The sequence below is a fragment of the Grampus griseus genome (assembly GCF_964374135.1).
Source record: "Grampus griseus genome assembly, chromosome: 19".
Lineage (NCBI taxonomy): Eukaryota > Metazoa > Chordata > Mammalia > Artiodactyla > Delphinidae > Grampus > Grampus griseus.
Genome location: NC_139013.1, coordinates 41,364,274 through 41,391,694, shown reverse-complemented (window position 1 = coordinate 41,391,694; position 27,421 = coordinate 41,364,274). Strand labels below are relative to the sequence as shown.

The following is a 27,421-nucleotide window of genomic DNA, read 5'->3' as shown; positions in this document are numbered from 1 at the left end:
CCTGGCCATAATACAGAACTCTCTTCATTCAGATTTATTCAGGTTATTGCACGTAGTTGTGACTCAGTTATTTTTATTGCTTTGAAGTATTCCACTATATGAATATCCCAGAATGAATTCATTCATTTTACTAATGAATAGTTATTTGGGTTGTTTCCAATATTTTAATATCTTGAATAATGTTGCTGTGAGCATTCTAGTACGTGTTCACTGGTATACTTGTACACACATTTCTCTTGAGTATGTATATATCCCTAGAAATGCAACTGCTGGGTCAGAAGTTATTATATTGTCAAATTTACTTGATAATGTCAAATTGTTTTCCACAGGGACTGTACCCATTTACGTCTCCCTAAGACCCTAAAGAGGGCCTAAGATTATTGGTAATACACTTCCTAAACAACGCCTCTTATTTTTAGAATTTTTAAAAATTTTCACCAATCTGGCAGGTGTGAAATATACCCTATGATTTTAATCTGCATCTCTCTGATGACAAATGAAATTAAACCTTTTTTTCCCCATATGCTTATATTTGTGCTTCCTCTTCTGTAAGGTGTTTGTTTAAGTCTTTTTCTCATATTCTACTAAGTTATTTTTTAATTGATTTGTAAAAATTATTCATGTATTCTACATAGTAATTTTTAGTCAGTTTTAAGTGTAGTGTAAGTCTACTGCAAGTTTATGGCCTGTATTTTCAAAATTCTTTATGGAGCTTTTGGATGAGCATAAATCCTTAATATTAAGACAGCTGAATTTACTAACAGTTTCCTTTAATTTCCACTTTTTAAAAATATTCTGTCCATCACCTCAAACAAAAAAGATATGGTACTTTTATGGGAAAAAAAGACACATTTTCTCTCTATGAAATGCTTTAAGTGGGATCTCAGAAAGATAAAACAACTCTATATAATCTCTATAAATTTTTACAAGCCAAGAATTCTACACTTATCTCAAGCAGAGACACTTAAGGGATGACAAACGTATACCTTTCAGGGCTAATTCTACTGTGTTAGTAACATTACTGCAAGGGATAAGTAAACCTTTGAGGAAGCACACATTCCTGAACATGACTGCAATACACAATTTTTTTCTTCTGTAAAATGTAATAATACATTTTTACATTTATTATTACATTTATAATATGTAAGGTAGGTGCAGAGTGGTTGTGAGGATTAAATGAGATTAAGTTTTTTGGGTTTTTTTTGAGATTAAGTTTTTAGTGGAAGTTGCATAGCTTGGCTGAGCTACAGAGACTGTGGGCCTGAATTAACAGTAGCACTTGTCCATGCATACTTACCTCTTACTACATGTGATTCTAATTTATGTCACAACAAGATTTAAAAATTACTCAAGGCAAGAACTTTTTTGAGATTACTCAGATGACTAAAACTGTAAAAATTAATTTTTCTAAAGCAAAGGAACTACTGAATTTGTAATAATTTTGACCAAAAAAGAATGAGCTGTCAAACTGTACTCTAAGTTATGTTACACATGTATATTTATGGAAGAACCTCTTTGCCACACAGTATGTTGAGCATAAGGAAATCTATTAAGGGAATACCAACCTTTTGCACGTATTATTTTTCGGAGGGTCCTGAAGAAGATGCATAGTCAAAAACAAACAAACAAACAAACAAGATTAACACAGAGTATATAAATCTTCTCGAATAGTCATGCAAACTCTGAAGCTAATAACAGAACTTCATCTTTCATGCAATTTGATGTTTACAAATCCATATGTGATGGGAGGACTAGGAATTCTTTTTCTGATAATATACAGGTATTCCCTAGTAAAGAACCACTAATGAAAGCATAGAGAAATATGACCTAAACTCTTTTTATTTGTAAAAAACAAACAAACAAACAAAAAAAGCCACTGGTACAAACTATATTGCAATGAACTAATTTGCAGTCACAATGGTAAGCCTGGTTCACTGTGGCTTGCCACTGGCTGTAGCTAAGATGACATTTTGTGAAAACACTGTTAAAAAATAAAAACTCCTGTCTTGTAACATAGAGATCAACTGGGAAATGCTCAAAAGCATGCAGATGACTGTTTTGTGGCTTAGAGAAGTGAACTGGTTTACTCTCTGAAATCGTAATAGTTACGATTAGAGACCTTAGGGCTTATTTCACAATGAAAACACCAAGAATGGAGTTAGGGGAAAGAAAATACCAAAATAAACTTAAAAACAAAAATCTGGCAGTAACAAGTAACAAGGTACTTATACACGCGACAACACTGATGAACCTTAAATGTTACGTGAACTGAAAGAAACTAAAGACCATGTATTATATAAAGTCCATTTACATGAAATGTTCAGAATAGGCAAACCGAGAGGCAGAAGAGTAGATTAGTGGTTTCCTAGGGCTGGGAGAAGAGGAGCTGGAGGGAAATGGAAAATGACTGCTAAAGGTTACGTGGTTTCTTTTTGGAGTGATGAAAATGTTCCAAAATTAATTTGTGATTATGGTTGCACAGCTCTGAATATACTAAAAACCCTTGACTTATACATCTTAAATAGGTGAACTGGATGGCATGTGAATTATACCTTAATAAAGCTGATACTAAATTTTAAAATTCACTTTATGTAAATATCAAATGAAGTTATGGATTTCATTAATTAGCTATATAGTACAAAAAAGCCTGCTAACTTACTGCCAGAGGACAATAACCCATTAGCATAAGTTACTGCTGCCCAAAAGATCATCTTTGCCAATATGCAATAATATGCCAGGGTATGCACACATAACTACAGATTTCAGTAACCTCCAAGATTCCCAAAAACCCTACATACATACTGGCCTAGATATTTTAGAGCAGACCATGAGATAAATTTTAATTTCATATACCCAAAACATTGTCATGCAAATGAACACATGCCCCAAACCTGAAAGAAATCGCCTACAGGCAAGTAAAACTTCTAATAAAAAGTTTTAGATAAATCCTATTAATATACTACTACACTTCTTTGAGACCCCGTTGTTAACAATCTGGGACATTTCTCCTTGAATAGAATGAGTCAGGCTAGCTAAAACATGTTACGGTCAATCTTTGAGAAATACAGCAAGTGTTTTACAGATTTGGAAGGCTGGGATGGTAATGACGGTTGTGTGTGCATCTCACTGACAACGTTGCCTTTTTTTTTTTTTTTACAACATTGCCTTTTTAAAGCTTTTTTTAAAAAAACTAATTAATTAATTAATTTATTTTTGGCTGTGTTGGGTCTTTGTTGCTGCACGCGGGCTTTTCTCTAGTTGTGGCGAGCGGGGACTACTCTTCATTGCAGTGCAGAGGCTTCTCATTGCAGTGGCTTCTCTTGTTGTGGAGCATGGGCTATGCACACGGGCTCAGTAGTTGTGGTACGCAGGCTCTAGAGCACAGGCTCAGTAGTTGTGGCGCAGGGGCTTAGTTGCTCCATGGCATGTGGGGTCTTCCTGGACCAGGGCTCGAACCCGTGTCCCCTGCATTGGCAGGCGGGTTCTCAACCACTGTGCCACCAGGGAAGCCCAACGTTGCCTTTTTAAATATTCCACTACAGTAGCCAAGAAATAATTGAATTCTATCAAGAAAATTCCACGGTCTTTTATGCTTTCTTTATCCACACATATACCAATGATTTATGGAACAAAAAAATGTAGACTTAGTATTTAAAAAAAAAAAGCGGAGGTAATCTGAAAGGCTTACGTGAAAGCGAAACGGAGTAATATATGTATTGTGATGTTTAATCTGTAACCACATTAAATCGGTTAGTTCATATAAATGGATTCTCTAGATTTCAAAGTTTTTAGCCTCTTTTACAACCAAAAGCACTGGTGTGTGCTAACTACAGTGAGCCTCAGACAACGCAGTAAGCAAGAGAGAGAAGAAAGAGAGGGGGAGAGAGAGGCCAGACGAATCAAGACCATAATATACTGAAACTGTAATAGTTCGTAATAAGCAATAAAAATTTTAAAATATACATGGTTTCCTTCCTTCCTTCCTCCCTGCCTCCCTCCCTCCCTCTCTTTCTTTTAACTAAGTACCTCAACCCCTGTTTTAAGAGCAATCTAGGAAAGAAAAGAGAAGGAAGCTTATCCTCTTTAGAATACGAAGAGCCAAATAAATGCCAAAGTGACTCCACTTTTAATCAGCTATAAATGAAAGAGTTTTTTAAGGCACTGCTCTTGTAGCCAAGTGTCTTGGCCAAGTTTGGAAAGAAGCCAAATAAGTTATTTTTAATTTAACAAAATTAAGAAGAAAAGGGTTCTATTAACACAAAACCTTCCTTCATCTTCACCCTTCCATTCTCTCCGTGTACAGCTCCCCCGTTCTCATTTCCACTCCAGAGCTCTGTGCTGCATCTAACAGATGCTTAGGTGAAATTCCTACAGTTTATGATTGACTTTAATTTACCCCTGTGGGTGTTCAGGCATATCTTGGCTGGTTATGTTCTTGCCCACATTTTAATTTACATGCAAGATTGGTCAGGAGAAGTGACTGCTCTCCATCTTTGGTATGTACAGTAGTAATTGTAATACTATATGATTTTAGTTATAAGAGAGCAGTTCAAATCCAGAATTCTACCAAAAGCCTTACCAAGTGATTAATATGCATGCTTCTTTATTCTCCAATGAGTCTGGAATCCAATTCCAAACAACCAGATTGCTTTAAGTCTACTCTGATTTTAGTCCAAAATTAACAGAAATTAACTGTTTAAATACAGTGGTTCCTAAAGTTCAAGATTCATTAAGCCTTTAATTCCGTCATAAAATAAATAAGTAAATAAATATATTTATATACATACGAATACTAAACATGGACTTTGTAGAACAAGAGGAAATATTTCATAATATTTGAGTAACCTTTTTATTAAAGCTGATTATAACTGAAATTATGTCTAATATCCTCAATCAGTTTCCTCACCTGTGAACTGAAAGGCTCAAATCAGATGAACCTGAATTCTAAAGTCATATTCAATTAACTCAACACAATTTTCCGACCCAAGGGCATTTTAGCAAAACCTACAAGAGCAGACTTTTAAAGATTAGAGAGAAGTTAATACCATTCTCCCACATCCAAGAAGGAAGACTGAAGGAGCACAACCACACAGAGATGTTTCTATGTTTCAGCACGTACATAAAGGTGTGTTCTTCCAGATACTCTTCCGAGACAGTGTGCCGTGAGTACCAACCCTCTCTGATGTGGTTAAAAAAATGACAAAGAAATGTCATAATTGGCAAACATATCGGAAGGGATTTGGGGGTTAGTGGGGGGTGATTTCACTATGAACCCTGTTTATGAAAAAAACATGGGAGGAGAACACATGTTTAAGGAATGGTGTACTTTGTCACCAGAACATAAACGTAGGAAGCAATGTGCCAAAATTATAGTTCTGATGCATTCAAACATATAGACAGAGAGTTACGTGTATCTTCAGCCTAAACAGTTTATACTTAGACTTTCAGAGGTTTAAATAAAAGGGAAATATAAGGTATATAAGAAGCTTATGTTTTAATTCCTAAATTGAATGTTAGCCATTCCAAGAGGATTCCAAGTACTTAAAATTGGAAAAGTGGATTTTAAACCATAGGACACCTTCAGCAAATTCAATGAGTATTTGGGTGGTCTGGTAGTTTTTGCAGTTTTTTATTTAGAATAATTTGGTTTCTGCGTGGCCAGAAACTTATGAAAAACAACTTGGGAACTTTGGGCTTCAAACACTACTGCAAAGGACTTTCCCCCCATAATACAATGGACTGTGTAACATTAGCTAACACTACATAAATTTTAGTTTTAGGTTCATCATACAACCTAAAAAGTCTGAGTTTTGAAAGTATATGATTTCAATATTTTCATGGCCATGTGGTGTGGATCTTGAGGACAGCCTTCGCATGACGCTCTAATGTACTAAAATTGCTTTCTAGATGAGAATACAGTTTAACAATTACTGTCTTGTAAAGCATAAATCCCTAGAGTCAGCCCAGTCATATAAGTAATATTTCCCTGTACATAAGGGCAAATTCAAAGATGAAAAACACCTGCTAAAACAAATTTCTATACGACTCTCTCAAGAACCCATTATAAGATACATAAGACATCACTGAAGAAAAAAAATTAAAACACTCAGACACTAATTTCTACTGGGACCTAAGAAGTGAAAAACTTGTTATAACATTGGAGGGCTGACTTGCAAAAGATGTTACCTTGTCCTTCTGACATCTTGCTTTGCCAAAACTACACATCATTTCTCAATAAAGCATTACAAGAAGACACTAAGCCTTCAGATTCCTCAGAAAGGGTATTTTGTCTTTCAAGAGTGATCCTGCCATTACATTCTATGCTTTATTTCAAAAGATTACGTTACAAAATACAAATGTTAGGGGAAAAAATAACAGGCAACAATGAAACCATCATACAAAATTCTTTGGTAAATAGTAAGCACTACTCATCTAAAGGGCATCTGCATACCCATTTTAAACGTTAATAAATTAGGTTGTAGATATGATAGGAATATTTAACAATTCTTAAAAGGAAATTTTTAGTATGATGCAACCAACTAACTACATTACATAACTATAAAGCATGCATTCTTTTTAGTTTCCCTCCCACAAAAGAGAAGGTAAACTGAATGTTATGTATGTATAATACTTTACGTACGTGTAATAGAAAACTGTATAACAAAAGTCTGTAGCATCTGGGAGAAAAAAATGTATCTGCCTTTAAATGCAAGTTATAAATTATAAAGTTGCAAGTTATAAATGCAAGTTATAAATCTAACATAGATGGAGTTTACTAAATTTCAAAAGTTAAATTTTTTAAGTTAAAAAATGAAGTTTAAGAAACATGTTAAGGGACTTCCCTGGTGGCGCAGTGGTTAAGAATCCGCCTGCCAATGCAGGGGACGTGGGTTCGACCCCTGGTCCGGGAAGATCCCACATGCCACGTAGCAACTAAGCCCGTGTGCCACAACTACTGAGCCTGCGCTCTAGAGCCCATGAGCCACAACCACTGAGCCTGTGTGCCACAACTGCTGAAGCCTGCGTGCCTAGAGCCCGTGCTTTTCAACGAGAAGCCACCGCAATGAAGAGTAGCCCCTGTTTGCCACAACTACAGAAAGCCCATGTGCAGCAACGAAGACCCAACGCAACCAAAAAAACAAACAAACAAACAAACAAAACCATGTTAAGCCTTTATAGAGACAATCTTACTTCCTTAAAAAAAAGGAAACAGATCAAATCCTGTTATAGCAAATGTCATCTCATCAAAGCTTTTGTCTATGGAATACTAAGTATTAAAGAGAATGAGAGAGATCTTTATAAATGGATAAGGAACAATCACTAAGATAAAATTTTTTAGAAAGAAGGGGCAGAATAGCACCTATGAGATTTTTAAAGCAAGGGATGGTTGGTCTGTCTACTGATCAATCAGTCTATCTATCCATCCATCCAACTATTTATATTTATGTATGCACAGAATCTCTTTGGAAGAGTAAACAAGAAAATGGTAGCTGGTTACCTCAGGAGAAGGGGAACTGGGAGACAGAGTTGGCGATGGCAGTCATTTTTGTTTTGTTTTTTTTGTTTGTTTTGGGGGTTTTTTTGTTTGTTTTTTTTTGTTTTTTTTGCATTACCCGGGCCTCTCACTGTTGTGGCCTCTGCCGCTGCGGAGCACAGGCTCCGGACGCGCAGGCTCCGCGGCCATGGCTCACGGGCCCAGCCGCTCTGCAGCATGTGGGATCCTCCCGGACCGGGGCATGAACCCGTGTCCCCTGCATCGGCAGGCAGACTCTCAACCACTGCGCCACCAGGGAAGCCCGATGGCAGTCATTTTTATAGTACACTTTTTTGTACTATTTGAATTTTTAACCATGTACACCACAAACTACCCATTCAAAAAAGTTAAATGGAAAAATGGTCAGGTTATTGGGTCTATGCACCGTAATGAGATTTGACCAGTGAAGCAGTTGAACTGTCACCTAGATAATATCTGTTGAATAAATGAATGAAAATGGTGCCACTTTTTTTAGTCAGGTTAGCATTTGTATGTTCCTTATCTCCTGAACTGAAGGTAGACTGAGTGATAAAAATGTTAACCAAGAAGTAAACCCATAATCCAAAGAGAGACCTCATGGACCACAAATGTGTCTAGGTTACTTTAGCACAGTAGGCAGGCAGGCAAACTGGCACAGAAAACACTGTTTCTAAGGTGAGTTTCCATAACTCAAAGCAGACCAGAAAAGTGTTAAGTATGAATGGAAGACTGATGGCTCTCAGCATGGGGACTAATCCAGCCAGGAAGAGATTTAGAGACAAAAAGGTTTTTTAATTCTAGTTAGTTATCTTTGACTGAAGCAGGTAAGAAAAACATCTGTTGCCAGATCTGTAGTTTTTAAGCTTTTAAGTTTTAGTATTGTAACAAACATTTCAGGGTCTTGAACCCCAGGCATTATCAATCTAACAAGGAAACAAGGTGACCATCAATTATTTATTTACTCATGTCATAGCAAAAGCAGTATGAAAGGTAGTTTCCAAAATACTGGGAAAGTTTCTGATTTACACTCTAGAATAGCATGTTTTGGGTGCTTTTTTTAAAAAAGTTTTTTTGAGGGGGTAGAGAGGTAGTTTCAGGCAGGGAAGAGACATGGAGCTTGGAGCTGTGGAGGGAGGAGAGAAGCAGAAAAATAAAGGAAGAATGAAAATGAAAACTCTGTCGCATAAGGCAGAAGACATTAGGCATTAAAAAAAAATCACTTCCTCACAGAGGTTCTGAAACCTTAAGCGAAAGAAAGGAAAGTATTAATGAAATGAACTTTACATGTACTTCTTCATGGTGAATGTAAAAAAAAATTGAGGGCTTCCCTGGTGGTGCAGTGGTTGAGAGTCCCCCTGCCGATGCAGGGGACGCGGGTTCGTGCCCCGGTCAGGGAAGATCCCACATGCCGCAGAGCGGCTGGGCCTGTGAGCCATGGCCGCTGAGCCTGTGCGTCCGGAGCCTGTGCTCCGCAACGGGAGAGGCCACAACAGTGAGAGGTCCGCGTACCGCAAAAAAAAAAAAAAAAAAAAATTGAGAAAAGAGACACCTGCAGCCTAGACACAGAAGTGCCTCTTTAAAACCCATGTAAGAAATAAATGTGGAGGATCAAGAATTTGTTCCTGGAACTAAAATCAGGCTGGACTATAGCTCTATGACAACCTATGTAGGTGGTCTTGGATCTGCCAGAAGTACAGCAGTGTGACTGGAAACACTCAATAATCAAACTCTCTATTTAATGGAGACTATCCTTTGGGTATAGCAGACATGATAAAAACAGCCTTGAAAACACTGCCTTTAAGCACTCTTTAAGCCAGGCTGGGGCCAAACTACATTTGGAGACTTCTGAATTTTTAGAGAATTTCACCAAATCTCATCAGCTAAAAGGATTTCTTTTTCTTTATTTCTTACAAAAAGTCCAAGGCTCAACAGTTTTAATTTATCTGAGACATCTCTAGTTAATTCTTTGGCCTATATATAGAAGGCAGACAGTGCTTTCCACAGAAGAGAACTAAAGTTCCCTAAGTTTTTAAATGAAAAGATGGGCATGTCATTCAGCACAGTCTGGTGCTTGGCTATCTGGGTTACGTTAAGTGCAAATTCCCACCTCCAGAGATCATGAATCAGTAGTAGTAATGGCAGCCCAGGAAATATGCGCATTTCAGAAAACATGCCAAGAGATTACAATACAGGTGGTACAAGGAATAGAATTTGAAAAACACTGCTCTCCATTCCTAAGAATGGTCTTAACTACATACTATACTACCAAGGAAGAAAAATAGCAACAAGAAGCAATTTGTAGACTTCTAGACATTATAACTCCCCCACAATTTTATTTGTCTTAAATATAATGGGTGTTCTCACAGTGCTGTGCAGAAGTGGGTTATGCCTCCTGGATACAAGGTGCATCTCTTGTACAAATGGGAACATCCCTTGAATCAAATGTTGACCTCTGAAAGCAATGGTTTCTGGACATGTTCAATATACCAAACAAGCCATGCTTAGTTCAAATTTTACCTTAATTACACAAGTGAAGATTCAAGAATGGATAGTACATGTGTTAGGAGGGGAGGACAAACAAACCAACAGTGCTCACAAAGCATTTAAGGAACTATTTCATGCCCCCTTCATAAACAATTCAACAGTTCAGAGTAGCAGAGTGCAGCAAGACGGAAGCGTTGATTTACACAAGCACTCTGGATGGCAGAGCAACAGGTGGCAGATACCATCAAGCAATCTCTTGAACTGAAAGAATTCTTGTGTATAGGCCAACTTTAACTGCTGTGTCATATGAGTTCAGTAATACCAGCTCAATGAGGAAAGGGAAGCAAGAAGCTAGGAGGAAAAAAGGAAGGAGCATTGCCTCCATGATGTTCTGGGTGACAACTAACTGCTGTCCCTTTAAATTAGAGGGTAGGGGAAGTCAAGGAAAATAGCGAGAAAAAAGTGGGGGAATAAGGGAGATGAACCATCCAGCTTGTGGGAAGCAAAAAGGCTTTCATATTTTCTTCCTGGTACATTATGCAGTACACATTAAGGTTTTCAAATATTTAATCTTTTGTTTTTGTGGTATCACTGTGTGAATGGGAAGGGTGTGTAGGCCTATTTGAGCCTACACCATAGGGGAATAGGGACAGAAAGGCCTGTTCCAGTCAATTACTCAATTGTTCCAGTCTACAACTCATTCTAAGACTTGCAAGAGTAAACCGACCTTCCAATTCTTTTTCCAACACAGAAGCAATTATTATCATCTATACTATTAAATGTAAGAATAAGAAATACTTTTCTACAACTGAACCTATAAACTAATTTCTTTCAAAGCAATATGGGGCATGGCTTTAGAGTTTCAGTTTTTTAGAAAAGCGAATAGAAGCATGAACAAAATGTTCCTACTGTTCCAGACTCAGCTATTCTTTTTTCCTGAGATGGTACTGAGTCCAAATTCCTGAAAAACAGGATTTTTGTTTGGGGGAAAAGTAAACACTTCTCTTGTTACAATACATTTTAAAAAGAAAAAGCAATTTTATTTGAGTGAATAGAAATATAAACACTTGAAAGACACAAGAGAAATAGAGGACTTCTTACCTTGCCATCACTTCTAGGTTTAAGGTCATTCTGTTTAAAGAGGAAAACAAATAATATTTTAAGACACATCTAAACGAACTCTCATTACCTGCTTATTTCTAACTTTGGAACATGAGACTACACTCTGGTAGTAATTCCCTGGGAGATGCCAGGGTCTACAGAAGGGTACTGCCCACTCCCCCACCCCTGCACCCCTGACTCTGAGCGCATCAGGGTCCCTTGTTAGAATGGTATGGTTTTAAAAGTCCATAGTTACCACTTTTAGCAATGAATTTGCAAGACCAAACTACTATTTTAGGTAGAGATATTAACTGCATTACAAAAAAATCAATCAAAAATAATCCCACCTCCAAAATCAGTTCCTTTTCATAGACACTATATGTGTTGATTTACAGACAAGAAGCTCTATCTTAGCACAGTAAGGCTAGATGATTTTGGAGAAAATTTAGCCTAATGGCTGGGTTGAACGAATTTCCATTTTAGTAACTCATTCCCTCATCATGATCTGTGGCTGTTGGATAGCTTCCTCTCTCTACAAGCACTCCTAGAGCTCAGCTAATTCTTACCGGATGCACATCACCAATATAGTACTGTTTGAGCATTTCTCTGGCATCAGAGGAGTGGCCTACATCTTCAAAACTTTCAGTTGCATCTCCACCAGCTTGTTCCAGCAGAACCTCTTCTCCGCCAGGATGCTACAAGGAAAAGATATTTACTGAAGAGAGGGCTGTCTGAAAAGCTAACTAATGTAAGCTACTTCCTCCTCGCCTCTCCTCTTTTCCCCTTTCTCCCTTTAATGGCAGCAATGGGACGAATCAGCACTGCATACCCCATGACAGGATGCAATGGGGAGAACACACGGAACTCCTGTGTCTTTTGGCCAAAAATGCATAATGTGGGTTTAACTGTGAGGAAACCTAGGACAATCGCAAATTGAGAGAGATTCTATGAAACGACAAGCTGTGACCTCCAAAAATATCAAGGTTAGGAAAGCCAAAGAAAGAATATTATTCTATTCCTGCAACTTTTCTGTAAGTTTGAAATGGTTTCAAACTTTAAAGCTAAATAAATAAATAATACCAACATAATTGCCTCTATACCTAGAAAGTAGATTCTATCTATAACTTACATGCTATATACCTTGGATAAGTTATTAAGAAATTGAGATGTCTTTGTTTCCTTATTTGTAAAATGGAGACAATATGAGTACCTATCTTTACTATTGTGAGTACTATATGAGATAAGGATAGGAAATACTCTGTACTCAACAAGAGAAAGGTATAGTTAGTATAATGTGCTACCATCTATCATTTTAAAAAGCAGATACACATATGCATGCATATGCATAAAATCTCTCCGGAAACATTTAAGGGAACCTGGTGGCTGGGAGACAGGTGCAAGGAAGACTTTTCACTGTACACCCTACCGAAATTGGTTTCGCAAGTACAGTATTACCTACTCAGAAAATAATTTTTTAAAAATTGCATTTAGCACAGTCCTTGACTTAAACACTCAATAAACATTTACTTACAACTAGCAAGTTTAGAATTTACACTATTAGACATACATAGATTTATATTTTTGGAATATCAAGTAATGCTTTTAAGTAGTTACTTTTTATAACAACCTTTTAAGCAGAAATAATATTATCATCCCTATTTTAAAGATGAATTCAACAGAAGCACAAAAACTCTAAGTGTAACCTCCCAGTCAGTCACTTGCCTCTGAGCTCTGTGAGGATAAGGAAACTTCTATTTTTGGCTCCTAAAAGGTCTCCACCCAGTGATTGGTCTCCCACCCCAGCATTAAGCATGCTGTTTTGAAGCAAGAGTTAGACAGCTGCCACTCATCTGTTGTTACATCTGAACCCTCTCAGCCCTGGTAAGCTATTATTTTTGGAACTGCGTCCCAACTTGCTCTATGTACCTAAACTATGGACGACATCTTTTCCTTATGACACATCCCAACTATTATGCTGCCTTTTCAGAGTAAAAGGATAACAAAATGTCTTAGTGGTTTGAGATATTCCAGAGAATGGCTGAGTTTATGACTCCCTACATAGCTCTTTCTACAACTACAAAGTATTTTCATTTTCACCAATCTCCCATCATAAAGAAATAAATAAGCAACTCTTTTATACTTTTTTTTCCTACTGTATGGGGAAAAAAAGAATAAGGAATCAACTACAGCTTTATAACAGAAATAAGTACAGTTAGTTAACATTTTGGTACATACAACTGTTTTTCCTGTCCATTCAGTCATTTCAATTATTATGCTTCAATTTTTATTGAGTACTTACAATTTAATGTACTAGGCAGTGATGACAGGTTTTGTGTCTTCATAAAAATGAGTTCATATGGTATATACTGTTTTATAGCCTGCTTTTTATTTTTCATAGAGGCCAAGGAGGGTCAGAGTGGTCAAAAAAAAGGGTTCAGTAAAATAACTCTCACTCCAAAATGTGGTCTTAATACAGATGGTTTAGAGCAAGCAAAAATATTTCAGGGAACCCTTCGTTACTGTTTTAGAACTCTATAAACTTCAGACATTATTTAAAATCAAACAGCACCAGAGGCAATGCACTAGGCCTGAGGCCACAGCAGAGCCCAGGCCAGCCCTGAGCCAAGATAATGCCCAGGCTGCAGGACAGGAGAAGTCCCTGAGGAGAATCCCGAGAGGAGCCCCAGTGCCCCAGGGAGGAGAAGCCCCGTGACCCTGGTCGGACTGGCTCTCAGTGGGCTGCTCAACTCCAACATGAGCCTGGGTGGTCCAACCCATCTTTATCATCACCTGGGGGTGTGATCCACCACTAGGTGTCTATCCTACTGCAGAGTGACAAGAAGCTCAACCAGGAGCAAATATCTGAAATTAATTAATTAATTCAAAGCACAGTCCTCAGGGAAAATGGAAATTATATTCCCAAACAGTCCTTGACATAAAAATATTACTTCAACAACCCAGAGGATGGAGTTTTCAAAAAAAAAAAAAGGAAAATAATACCACCTTCTCCTACAACTGATCCCACGATGCTCACAGATGTGATGAAAGAGAATGTCACAAATGTCCTCACTGTGATTCTTATTGGTGGATGGATCAACATGACATTCTTAGGCTTTATCACAAAGTGCTATTTCCAATGACCCTACGTAAGCTTACGCTACAGAAAGGAATCGAACTACCCATTATTAATAGCTGCATCCTGGTACTTCTGTGTATTTGGGCTTCAGAGCATTCACTCTCCAAATGTGGGATAATGCCAATGACCAATCAGGAATGATGGAGACACAGATGACTGCAGCAGCCATGGCCATGCCCACCACAGATACCAAGAAAGCTTTCAAGACAAAGTGAAAAGTTTTGGAGCTAACAGATCACCAGAGGGCACCAGGTGATGCAAAGAGGAGCACATGGCCAAACGCCTCCACTTGGAAGGCATATTCAAAAATGAATTACGGACCTCTTTTTGTGTGTGTGTGTGCGGTACGCGGGCCTCTCACTGTTGTGGCCTCTCCCGTTGCAGAGCACAGGCTCCGGACGCGCAGGCTCAGCGGCCATGGCTCACAGGCCCAGCCGCTCCGCGGCACGTGGGATCTTCCTGCACCGGGGCACGAACCCGCGTCCCCTGCATCGGCAGGCTGACTCTCAACCACTGTGCCACCAGGGAAGCCCTAAAGACCTCTTTTTGAAGGTCAACCAGGGATTAGCTGTTGGGAACTTGGAGTAGTCCTTAACCTTTTAACTTTTGTTTGCACTGGAGACTCACAGAATAAAAAGGAAAATGCATGAACTGGTGCGTATGCAACAAGGATCATTCTTGTCTGACCCAGGTTCTTTTTTATGTTTGAAACTAGAAGAAACGAGGCCTGTGTGCTGGGTGACTTATAAGGAAAGAGCTATCTTTTAAATGTTTTTAAATTTCCTTCTGGTGCCTGTAGAAATGAAAGGCAGAGAAGGGGGGAAACTCAAGCTAGTGATAATATATAAAAACTTAGCAAAAATTCAACCTTTGGAAGAAACATTGCCAATTATAACTAATTATCATGTGCAATCAGCCTGACTTCTAGACCACAGTAAACTCCCGTTTTCTTGGGATCCGAATACCCTGTATTTTTATGCTTAACTTATGTGCTAGTATTTTTATAACTTCCTTTAAAAAACTAATAATTTTCATTACTGAAAATTTAGAAACTATGTATGAGCAAAAGAAGTCTCTGTATTGTTCATTTTGAGCCTACAGAATGACATAAAGAGCAAATGTGTCAAAACTTTATTCAAATAAACTCTTTTTCAGAGTGAATACTCAGGACCAGGACAGACTTAGCAAACCTTCTATATCTCTTAATACTGTCCAGGGAAAGCTGATGACCCTGATATACTGCTGGATTCTCAAGTGCCTTCAGGATGACCAAAGATAGGTTAAATATGGGAGATTCTTGATCTGGATCTCAGAATATATCAAATCCACCAGGGGAAAAAAAAGAAATCAGTGGTTCTGTACTGTATGTAACCACTCAGTTGAACTAAAGACCCAGTTATTCTGGATATGAGAGTTTACATATTGTTATAAGAAGGAAGATAGAGCAATTGCTGGCAGATACAAAGATAACGGTTGCCCAGGGATAATTCTGTCTGAATTAAATGTCCTAGGGAAGTGGCAGTGTGCCATTCTATACCAACAGTTAAATGTAATTTGCATGTTGAGTACTGTAATCAAAACTGGGGAAATCAGAATAATATCTGTGGATTGTATCAGTATCAATATCTTGAGTTGTTTTGTACAACTACAGTTGTGCAAAATTTTACCAGTACAAGGAAATGGGTAAAAAGTACAAAGGCTCTCTCTATTATTTCTTTTATAACTGCATATGAATCTTGTTATCTCAATAAAAATTTCATTCTAAAAAAATAAAATCAATTCCCTAAGTATATACTAGAGAAATGTGTATACATATATGAACTTATACACACACACAAATGATCATAGCATCATTATTCATTATGACCCTAAACCTGAAACAACCCAATATCCATAAGGAGAATATGAATAAACTGAGGTATAATCATACAATAGAATCCTAATCAGCTATGAAAAAGAATGAGGCACTGCAATATGCACAAAAGAATATAATATATTGAACCAAAGATGCCAGACACAAAACAATATATACTGTGACACTCATTTGTAAAAAGTTCAAAACGAGGGATTTCCCTGGTGGTCCAGTGGTTAAGACTCCGAGCTCCCAATGCAGCGAGCACAGGTTCAATCCCTGGTTGGAACTAAGATCCTGCATGCCACACGGTGCTGCCAAAAAAAAAAAGAAAGAAAAGAAAAGAAAGGAAAAGGGCAAAATGAATCTATAGTGTTAAAGTCAAGAGAGCTAGTACCTCTGGGAATGAGGAAGGAGGCAGTGATTGGGAGGGTCTACAAGGAGAAGTTCCAGGATGTTATAATGTCCTAGATGGTGGTTATCCAAATGTGGTCACTTACTAGAGTGACACCATATGGCTAAATCTTAGGAATATATAAATAGTGGGAAAATAAGTTCCAAAATACCACAGACACAACTGCCTTTGCGTATACTCTAGGTATAGTCAAATGATCTTTGACAAGGGTGCCAGGACCACTCAACAGGGAAAGGACAGTCGCTTCAACAAATAGTACTGGGAAAACTGACTATTCACATGCAAAAGAGTGAAGATGGACCCTTAACTTACATCGCATACAAAAATGAACTCTTAATGGATTAAAGACCTAAACATAAGACCCAAAACTATAAAATTAGGGGAAAATCTTTTATGACATTGGACTTAGTGATACTTTCTTGGATATGACATCAAAAGCAAAAGCAACAAAAGCAAAAGTTGACAAATGGGATTATATCAAACTTAAAAAGTTTTATACATCAAAGGACACAATCAACAGTGAAAAGACAACCAACAGAACAAAAGATATGTAAATCATAAGGGGTTAATATCCAGAGTATATGAAGAACTCCTAAAATTCAACAACAAATCAAATAACCTGATTATACAATGGGCAGAAGAGTTGAATAGACATTTCTCTGAAGATGACACACAAATGACCAACAAGCATATGAAGAGATGCTCAACATCAGTAGTCACTGGGGAAATGCAAATCAAAACCACAATGAAATACCACCTCCCACCCATTAGGATATCTATCATCAAAAAAACAGAAAATAACAAGTGTTGATTTGGACATAAGAAATTATAACCCTGGGAATGTAAAACAGTGCAACCACCAGCACCATCTATTTCAGAACTTTTTGTCTTGTAAAACTAAAACTCTATGGGGACTTCCGGGCAGTCCAGTGACTAAGACTCCTTGCTCCCAGGACTTCCCTGGTGGTGCAGTGATTAAGAATCTGCCTGCCGGTGCGGGGGATATGGGTTCAATCCCTGGTCTGGGAAGATCCCACGTGCCGCAGAGCAACTAGGCCCCTGCACCACAACTGCTGAGCCTGCATGCTGCAACTACTAAAGCCCACATGCCGAGAGCCCATGTTCTGCAACAAGAGAAGCCACCGCAATAAAAAGCCCACGTACCGCAACGAAGTGTAGCCCCTGCTTGCCACAACTAGAGAAAGCCCACGCACAGCAACAGAGACCCAACACAGCCCAAAAAATTAATTAATTAATTATTTTTTTAAAAGCCTCTGTGCTCCCAATGCAGGGGGCATGGGTTCGAGCCCTGGTCAGGGAACTAAGATCCCGCAAACCACAGGGTATGGCCAAAACAAAACAACTCTATGCCCATTAAAAGCTTTTTTTTGATTTAATATCTCTTTCATCTAATATTATTATAGCCACCTCTACTCTTATTTTGTTACTATTTGCATGGAATATGATTCCATTCTTTCACTTTCAACCTATTAGTGTCTCTGAATCTAAAGTGAGTCTCCTACAGATGGCATATAGTTAGACCACGTATTTTTATCCATTCTGCCAATCTCTGTCTTTTGACTGGAGAGTTTAATCCATTTACATTGAAAGTAACTGCTGATATGGAAGGACTTACTCCATCAAAATGTCAGAGGACATTATCAAGAAAGTGAAAAGACAACCTACTGAATGGGAGAAAATATTTGCAAGTCACATATCTAATCAAGGATTAATATCCATAATATATAAAGAAATCTAACTTAACAAAAAGACAAACAATCCAATTTAAAAATGGGCAAAAAACTTGAATAGTCGTTTCTCCCAAGAAGATACAGAGAACGAATAAGCACATGAAAGGATGCTTAACATCATTAGTCATTAGGGAAATGCAAATTGAACCACAAAAAGATACCAGTTTACACCTGCTAGGATGGCTATGACTGAAAAACAGAAAAATTACAAGTGTTCCATGAAGAAGTTAGAACCCTCATCCATTGCTGGTGGGAATGTAAAATGGTACAGCTGCTGTGGAAAACAGTTTGGAGTGTCTTCAAAAAGCTAATTATAATATAATTACCATACGACCCAGCAATTTCACTGCTAGGTATATATCCAAATGAACTGGAAACAAAGACTCAAACAGACACTTGTATGCCATTGTTCACTGTAGTATTGTTCACAAAAGCCAACAGGTGGAGACAACCCAGGTGTCCACTGAAGAATGGATGAACAAACAAAACGTGGTATACACATATCATGGAATACTATTCAGCCTTAAAAAGGAGTGAAATCCTGATACATGCTACAACATAGATGAACCCTGAAGACATTATTCTAAGTGAAATAAGTCAGACAAAAACGACAAATACTGTATGATTCCATCTACATGTGGTACCTAGAACAGTAAAATTCACAGAGACATAAGGTAGAAAAGTGATTACCAGTGGCTGGGAGGAGGTAGCAATGGGAAGTTATTGTTTAATGGGCACAGTTTCAATTTGGGATGATGAAAAATTTCTGGAAACAGCTGATGGTGATAGACACACAACAGTGTGAATGTACTTAATGCCACTGAACCGTACACTTAAAAATGGTTAAAATAGTAAATTTTATGTTATGTATATTTTACCATAATAAAAATAAAAATTTAAAAACCTAAACATGCTAAGTAAAAGAGGCCAGATACAAAAGGACAAATATTGTATGATTCTACTTATATCAGGTAGCTAGAATAGGCAAATTCATAGAGACACAAAGTAAATTAGAGGTTGTATCAGGGGCTTGGGAAGAGTGATGAGAGGGTAGTTATTGCCTAATGGTTACAGAGTTTCTGTTTGGGGTAATGAAATAGTTTTAGAAATAGATAGTGATGTTGGTTGCACAAACTGTGAATGCGATTAATGCCACCTAATAGTACAGTTAAAAATGGTTAAAATGGCAAATTTTTATGTTATATATATTTTACCACATACACACACAAAGCTAGGTTTACATACCTATAATTAACATAAGCCCAAAAGTTTACTTTTGTCTGAATCACAGCAAAACAAAACAAATAAGACCAAGAGTCTGGAGGTTATCCTCAGTCACCTAGATTGGTTGGTTACCAGTGCTATTCAAATCTATTGGACAATCATAAGTTTCTCCCTATTTTTATTAAGTAAACCTAATATAAGGCAGTACACATTTCCCATTTTTTCTAGGATCTATTTTGCTTTTAAATCTCATATGAATTTGTAAAAACGATTCTTTTGAACTGGATAGCCTTTGTGTTTTAAGACTAATGGATCTTGTCTCAGCTTTTAATGCATGAGCAATTATATAACACTACAAATATTTCAAATAAACTATATGGCAACCAAGATCATAAACTTTCAATTGATGAAACAATGCCTGTGATCGATTCATTTCTATCTCAGACCAGCAATAATCAAGTGAAATACTTTAGATACAAAGGAAACTTTGTAATGTCCTCTTGGGAAGGCTTTTAGTGGGTCAATTGTCCACGGAATATGTGGTAGGGAGCAGGGGAAGCCTTTTGGCTTTTCCTTAAGTTCATTTACTAAGTATTACTGAAAGGAGGACAGAAACTTTATGTTTTAATATAGAAAAGAAAGAGGACAAATTGCTAACAGAAAATAATACTTCCAGATTACTAATTCTATGGAAAGGATAGGGGACAGATGGGCAGAAAAGAGGAGAATGTGAAGAATGACAAACAGTTACAGGATAAAAATCTTACTGGGAAAAAATTACACAAATTCTCTGTGAATGGAAATTCCATGCTGATGTAATAAAAATGTAACAATAGGGGGCTTCTCTGGTGGCGCAGTGGTTGAGAGTCTGCCTGCCGATGCAGGGGACACGGGTTCGTGCCCCGGTCTGGGAAGATCCCACATGCCGCAGAGCGGCTGGGCCCCTGAGCCATGGCCGCTGAGCCTGCGCATCCGGAGCCTGTGCTCTGCAACGGGAGAGGCCACAACAGTGAGAGGCCCGCGTACTGCAAAAGATCACCTGACTTGGAAAATGAAATCTAGAAACATTAAGATTACAGAAGCTGCAAAATTAGGCCAGCCTACCCAAACAGATTAGCAGAATACCTCATCAAAATAAGATACGGATGTTAAAGTTTTGGAGAGGACAAAAACTACTTCCTAAAAAACGGTCTGACAACTCAGAAAAAGATAATAGACCTGGGTGGTGAACAGCAGGAAATGGTGCAGGTCCATAGGTATTTGCATTTGGATTAGAAAGAACCTAGCAAGGCAGGGGTGTCACCTAGGAGAGGTTAACTTGATGGCTGCCAGAAATGGTGTAACCTTGGCAGTCACAATTGCTCACGGTCTGAATTTCAGGTCTGCAGATCTGAACATAACTTATTCCCACCAGATTACATACCCTTATCCCCACTGTACTAGGTACCACTGCTACAGATTCTCACAATTCCTTAGGCATCTTCATGGTACTATCACAATTGCAATTATTTATTTAATGTCTTTCTTCCTCCACTAGACTATAAGCTCCCTGAGAACAGGGACCATGGTTGTCTTATTCATGGCTGTATTCCTGAACATAGCATAGAACCTGGAACATAGTGAGATCTAGGGGGCGCTCACTCTGCCCTCCTTCCCTCCCATCTGCCCTCTCTCCCTCTCTGGCATGTATGCTGCACGAATAAATAAACCAAAGTCAATTTGTGATCAGGGCAGCTCACCTAGACAGTGCTGGAGTTTAAATTTTGCCTCATCTTCTTTCTAGCCTTCCCTAGGACCAACCACTTGAGATCGTTCAAGGAAAGAAAGCATACTTTCTACAGATTTGGTAATTCCACAAGCTAGATAACGATCAAATTGCACTTTTTTTTGACCAGCCTTGGAGAAATCCAGTAAGAATTGTTATTAGTCAGACACTGAAGCTTTCAAGGGGTACCCTAGGGTGGCACCAAACAGAGCCTGCATTCTCCATCTTTCCAAAGGCAAGACCACTCTACCTTACACGACAATTGCTTGTACACAGATTTCATCTTCCCAGCAAGTCCAAAGCATCTAATTCACCTTTAAATCTTCAGAGCATGCGCTAGTTAGTAAGCACTCAAAAGATGCTACAGGAAACAATATAATTTTTTATTATTAATAAAAATAACCACTAACACTTACTGAACTCTTTATGCCAGGTACCATGATAAGTCTATATGAATTACCTAAATCAATTGTCTCAACAACAACCCTGTGAAGTAGGTACTATTATCTCCCTTGAGGAGATGGAAAAAGGCCTTTACAGAGCACAACTGCCCAAGGTTACGGTAAAGTAGGAAACTGAACAAGACTCTTGAACCCCAAAGCCCACACCCAGCCATTAAAATGTGTTATATATATATCGCCAAATGTGTGTGTATATATGTATGTATATGTATATATATATATATATGTGTGTGTGTGTATCACCAAAATTCTCTTCAAAAGACACTTAAGAAAATGTAAAGGCAAAATACAGACTGTGAGAAAATACTCGCAATGCATATTTCTGAAAGGACTTGCATCCAAAATATATAAAGACTGCTTTCAAGTCAATAATAAGAAAACAAACCAATTAAAAATGAGCAAGACTGAACAGACACTTTACAAGACATGCAAATGGCCAATTAGCCCATGAAGATACTCAACATCATTAGTCATCAGGCAAATATAAGTTAAAACCATTATTATATATCAGCACACATCCATTAGAGTGGTTAAAAGTAAATCACTGACAAAACATGTGTCAATGAGGATGTGGAGAAACTGGAAAACTAATGTATTGCTGGTGCGACTGGGAAAAGGTCTGGCAGTTGCTTAAAAAGTAAAACAAAGACAAAAACAAAAAAATATGACCCAGCAATCTCACTCCTAGCTATTTACCCAAGAGGAATGAAAACATATGTCCACACAAAGATTTGTACGTGGGCTTCCCTGGTGGCGCAGTGGTTGAGAGTCCGTCTGCCGATGCAGGGGACACGGGTTCGTGCCCCAGTCCGGGAGGATCCCACATGCCGCGGAGCGGCTGGGCCCATGAGCCATGGCCGCTGAGCCTGTGCGTCCGGAGCCTGTGCTCCGCAACGGGAGAGGCCACAGCAGTGAGGCCCGCGTACCGCAAAAAAAAAAAAAAAAGATTTGTATGTGAAAGTACAAAGCAGGTTTATTCATAATAGCCAAAAACTGGAAACAACCCAAGTGTCAATCAACAGGCAAATAGCTAAATTTTAGTATGGTTACAATGAAATTAGAAGCACTAAATAGGAATAAATTGCAGATACACAGAAAAAATATAGATGAATCTCACAGATATGTTAAGCGAAAGATGTTAGACAAATAAGAACACATACGGGTCTGCAGTGTTAGAAATCAAATCAGTGGTTGTACGGGAACATAGATGGTAGAAATGTTCTATACAGTGATTGTGATGGTGATTACACAGATGAGACATTTTTCAAAGCTCACTGAACTCCACATATAAAATCTATACATTTTATTATATGTACATTAGATCTCAATAGAGTTGACTTAGGCGGGGGAAAAACTTAGATGGCAAAATATTACCAACAACCCAAATGTTTATAAATATGAGACTGCTTAAACAAATTATAATCAGTCCAACAAATTCTATGAAGAATAAAGAAGTATTCCAGGTATGGATATGGAAAGACTCCTGAGATATACAGTTACATGAAAAAAGCAAGGCATATTTCAGCAGGTATTGTATGCTGTTACCTTATGGGTGAAAAAAAAAAAGTGGGAGGAACTACATTCACTTTTGCTTGTACATGCAAAACAAAACTCTGGAAGGATTCACAAACAGCAGTAGCTAACTTTAGGAGGAGGTCGAACTGGGCAGATGGGAGGAAGGCTTTTCACAACGTACCCGTATGACCTATTCAAAAAATGAAAAAATTACCTGGGTTCCAGAAAAAAGGTACTAATTCTAACTTCCCTCTATCACATTCCCAATCCTTCCAAATTATATCTAAGATGTGGAAGAAGCTGGTTGTAAAACAGACCTAATTCCATACTCTATAGCCATGAAAAAAAACTGAGGCAAATTCTAATGTAGTGGGCATAGGTTATCTGGTCAGACTGCCTGAGTTCAAACTCCACCTGTACCACTTAACATTATGACTTTGTGAAAGTTATTTCTCTGCTCCTCAGCTTTCTAATCTCTAAAATGGGTTGTTAGAAGGGTTAAAAAAGAAATTACATGTAAGCCACCAGAATAATAAGCACCCAAGAAATACTATTACTATTAAACCAAATCAATTAATAGACACTATAATTCAATTAAGGAATACTATGATTCCATTTCTACTTATACATATCTGTATACATTGGTGTATGCGTGGACGATGTAGAAGGATTCAAACAAATTCTTGGGGTTTAAAGAGTTTTACTTTCTTTCCTTCTGTATTGTTTTTCCCTCCAACCTAGTATTCCCACTTATGCCAACAGTCACTAAAAACTACATAGAAAGCTTTAAAACAGCACTACGTGTTGTTACTCTTTTCAGAAATGGTTAATTATACATAAAACAATGGCTTCCAAACTTTTCTCACTTGTGATACAGTAAGAAAACAAGAATATTAACTGAAACAAAGGTTCACAAAAACATGCTTTGTGAACAAAGGTTTACAAAATCATACTTACCCTTGCTAAGAGAGATGCACTTTGATATGTTCTAGTCAATGTCATAAGATACTGTAACCATTTTTATGTGATTTTCTTTCTAAACAGAGGTTCACAAAAGCTATACTTGACCTGTCCCCTCCTTGATCATACTGACCTCATCTAATACTCTCCAGCTACCATAACCTCCCTCACTGTTCGTCAAACACACTAGATATACTTACACCTCAAGGCCTTTGAACTTGCTCCCTCTGCCAGGAAAGCTCTTCCTGCAGATATCCACATGGCCAGCTCCCTTAACAGAAAGCCTTTACTCTAGTCCTCTTCTTAATCAAGCTATTTCTGGCCATCATACCTAAAATTTCAACCCCTCATCTTCACGCCCTCACCCCATACATGTCCACAGACCTCTTCCCTGCTTTATTTTTCTCCTTAGCACTTAACATAGCATATATTTTAGTTATTTACTCTGCTTATTTTCTGCTTCCCATAGATGGTAATCTCCATGAGGGCATAAATGCTTAACTCTCCGCTGCTGCATCCTCAGCACCTAGAACAGTATCTGGCACTTAGTAGACACTTGATAAATATTTGAATGAGTAAGTGAATGAATGACTAGACTTGGAGTGAAGAAGAACACAGGGACAGAGATGCTGGAACAGGTAAGTTAGAATGGCTAACTACAGGTAAAGATTGGCAACTCAAGCTTGAAGGGCCGCCCCTGGCACACCTGTGATGTCTCTGGCTCCATCAGCATGTGGTAAACCAGGCTGGGAACCACTATTAAAGATTAAACTCATGTCCACTACACGCACTAAGTGTTCCTTCCAAGTTCATTATCTATTCTGAATCAATCAAGAAGAAACTGGGGGGGAAATGAAACCACAAATGAAAAACATTACTGGCCCATTATGAACTATGCTTTACCAGGCATGCTACAAGCCACACTTGAAACTTATTACGAGGCATACATCAAAGGACATAGCTAAGTCTAGAATTCCAAAGTAATACTGTGTAGACAAGAGAAACCAAGGTATTTATCTAAAGCACACCCTGCCACTAATCAACTGTCTGACCAAAATCTCTCTGAACCGGTTTCTTATATCCCTGTTAAAATAAGGTTCACTACTATCCAACTCACTCTCAACTAGCTAATTTGAGGCTGAAATAACGGGAAAGCACTTTTAAAAGCATAAATGCCATACGCCCTACAAATACAAGAAGTTACTAAATTCTAAGATGTTAGTTACCTTATTGTCCACTAGAAAGATTTATTTAAAACAATGTCCTTAAAAAAAAAAAGGGGGGGGACCAAAAATAAAAGGGACTTCCCTGGTAGCGCAGTGGTTAAGAACCCGCCGGCCAATGCAGGGAACAAAGGTTTGAGCCCTGGTCGGGGAAGATCCCACGTGCTGTGGAGCAACTAAGCCCGAGCGCCACAACTACTGAACCTGTTCTCTAGAGGCCGCGAGCCACAACTACTGAAGTCCACGCGCCTAGAGCCTGTACTCCGCAACAAGAGAAGCCACCACAATGAAAAGCCCATGCACCGCAAGGAAGAGTAGCCCCCGCTCTCCTCAACTAGAGAAAGCCCGCGAACAGCAACAAAGGCCCAACGCAGCCAAAAATAAATAAATTTTTTAAAAAATTTATTTAAAAAAGTAATAATAAAATGAAACAATATTCTTTTTGGGAAATTTTACGTTTTAAAAGTTTTTATAGATTTATGAATCACGATGTAGAGCTTTATCCCGTAAGCCCCAAATTAGTAGAAAACAAATTTTGCTAGTACATTTGCTCCAGAAAGAGAATGAAGCGAAATGAAACTTTTTCTCAGTTACAGCAGGATTATATTATGCAAGAACTTACAAGGAATTAACCATAAGATTATTACTCTATTACTCAAAATAAAATAATACACACCATAAATAAATAAATAAGCATTTAAAATATCCTAAACCCTCAGGGATTGGGAGTGAGGGGAATGACTGCAAAAAAGCAAGAGGGAACTTTTTAGGGTGATGAAAACACTCTTTCTTAATTGAAGTTGTGATTACATGGGTGAATACATTTGGCAAAACTCATCAAACTGTACATTTTAAATAAGCACAATTTATTGTATGTAAATTACACCTCAGCAGAGTTAAACAAATTGAAAGTCTGTTTCCTTGAAAACAAAACAATCACTCAGTTGTATCAGGGTCTTGAGAACTTGTAAAACCTAATACAAAAAAAAAAAAAAACCTAATACAACAGGCTTGATTTACAAAAGAGGGTGACAGAACCTGAGTCAATGGCCAAAAAAAAAAAAAAATCAACTCATAACCTCTGGACTCAAGGTCAACTCAAAATAGAAAAAAGAAAGGCAGCATAATGGGGGGAAAGGAGGAGGCATCTCAGCTTCTCGAGAAAATGAAAAGCAAAAAATGATATTACTTCAGAAGGCATAGTGTAAAGGGCAGAGGTTTGGAGCTTTCAGACCTGGGTTCGAATGGCTCTAGGTTGTTAGGTGAGAGACCCTGAGTCTCAGTTTCCCTTTCCGTAAAGTGGGCATAATGGTGACTCAGAGTTTAGCCAAGCACGTCGTAAGTGCTCAATATGTGACTCAAGGCACGAGAGTTTAGTGACGGCTGGAAATACATGCACACCTAAGGCCCCCCCATTTCCGTCTCGGAGTGTCGTGCTCCCTTCCGTACGCCTCTTCGCCCTCAGCCAGGCCTCACTTCCCTCCTATACACACCCTAGCAGCGTTTCCGGGCCCGACCACCCTCGCCGCTGCAGCTCCCAGGGGCCGCCCACCACCCGGGCCCCACCTCGTTAAGGAAGCGGGTGACATCGTAGACTCGCCCGTGGATCACCAGCCAAATCTCCTTCGGGGAGTTGCGTTTCGCCACCTCCTCCAATCGGTAATACGTGACGGTGGTCTCGACCCCTCGCCCTTTCCCATCGCTGCCACTTGCTTCCACAGTCTCCATCGGGCCTGAGGTACCTCTTCTCTACCGCTATCCCGGTTTCCGTTGCCAACTTCCTGCAGGTAGACCTCACGCTCAGTCCTCCCCGGCTTCCGTAACCCGGGCCCATAAGGCCAGCGGAGGCTCCTGGCAACAGCCAATTACGCTTCCTAATAGTTCCTGGTTCGTTTTCTTTTCACCAATGAAACGGGGGATTCAATTTCAAATCCCACCCACTCCTCGCCCGATCCTAGGGGCGTAAGCCTGGTTCGAGGTCCAACTTACCAATCAGGACCATCCATCTCCTCCAATCTCAC

At 38.6% G+C, this 27,421-nt stretch overlaps 1 protein-coding gene and 1 pseudogene across 2 annotated transcripts in view; one reads left to right on the top strand and one right to left on the bottom strand.

Moving 5' to 3' along the window:
• Positions 1-27,214, bottom strand: part of CYB5B (cytochrome b5 type B) — a 32,467-nt gene extending 5,253 nt beyond the window's left edge. Inside the window, exons 1-4 of the mRNA XM_082677106.1 lie at positions 26,967-27,214; positions 11,665-11,793; positions 11,099-11,128; positions 1,566-1,594 (exon numbers count right to left, since the gene is read on the bottom strand). Coding sequence (XP_082533232.1) covers positions 1,566-1,594; positions 11,099-11,128; positions 11,665-11,793; positions 26,967-27,128 — 350 coding nt within the window. The 5' untranslated portion in view covers positions 27,129-27,214. The remainder of the gene's footprint in view (positions 1-1,565; positions 1,595-11,098; positions 11,129-11,664; positions 11,794-26,966) is intronic.
• On the top strand, positions 11,904-15,503 carry LOC309836609 (ER membrane protein complex subunit 3-like; annotated as a pseudogene). The gene is made up of 3 exons: positions 11,904-12,005; positions 13,912-14,563; positions 15,451-15,503. The product of its transcript is annotated as an ER membrane protein complex subunit 3-like (transcript).
• Positions 27,215-27,421: the final 207 nt, after the last annotated feature.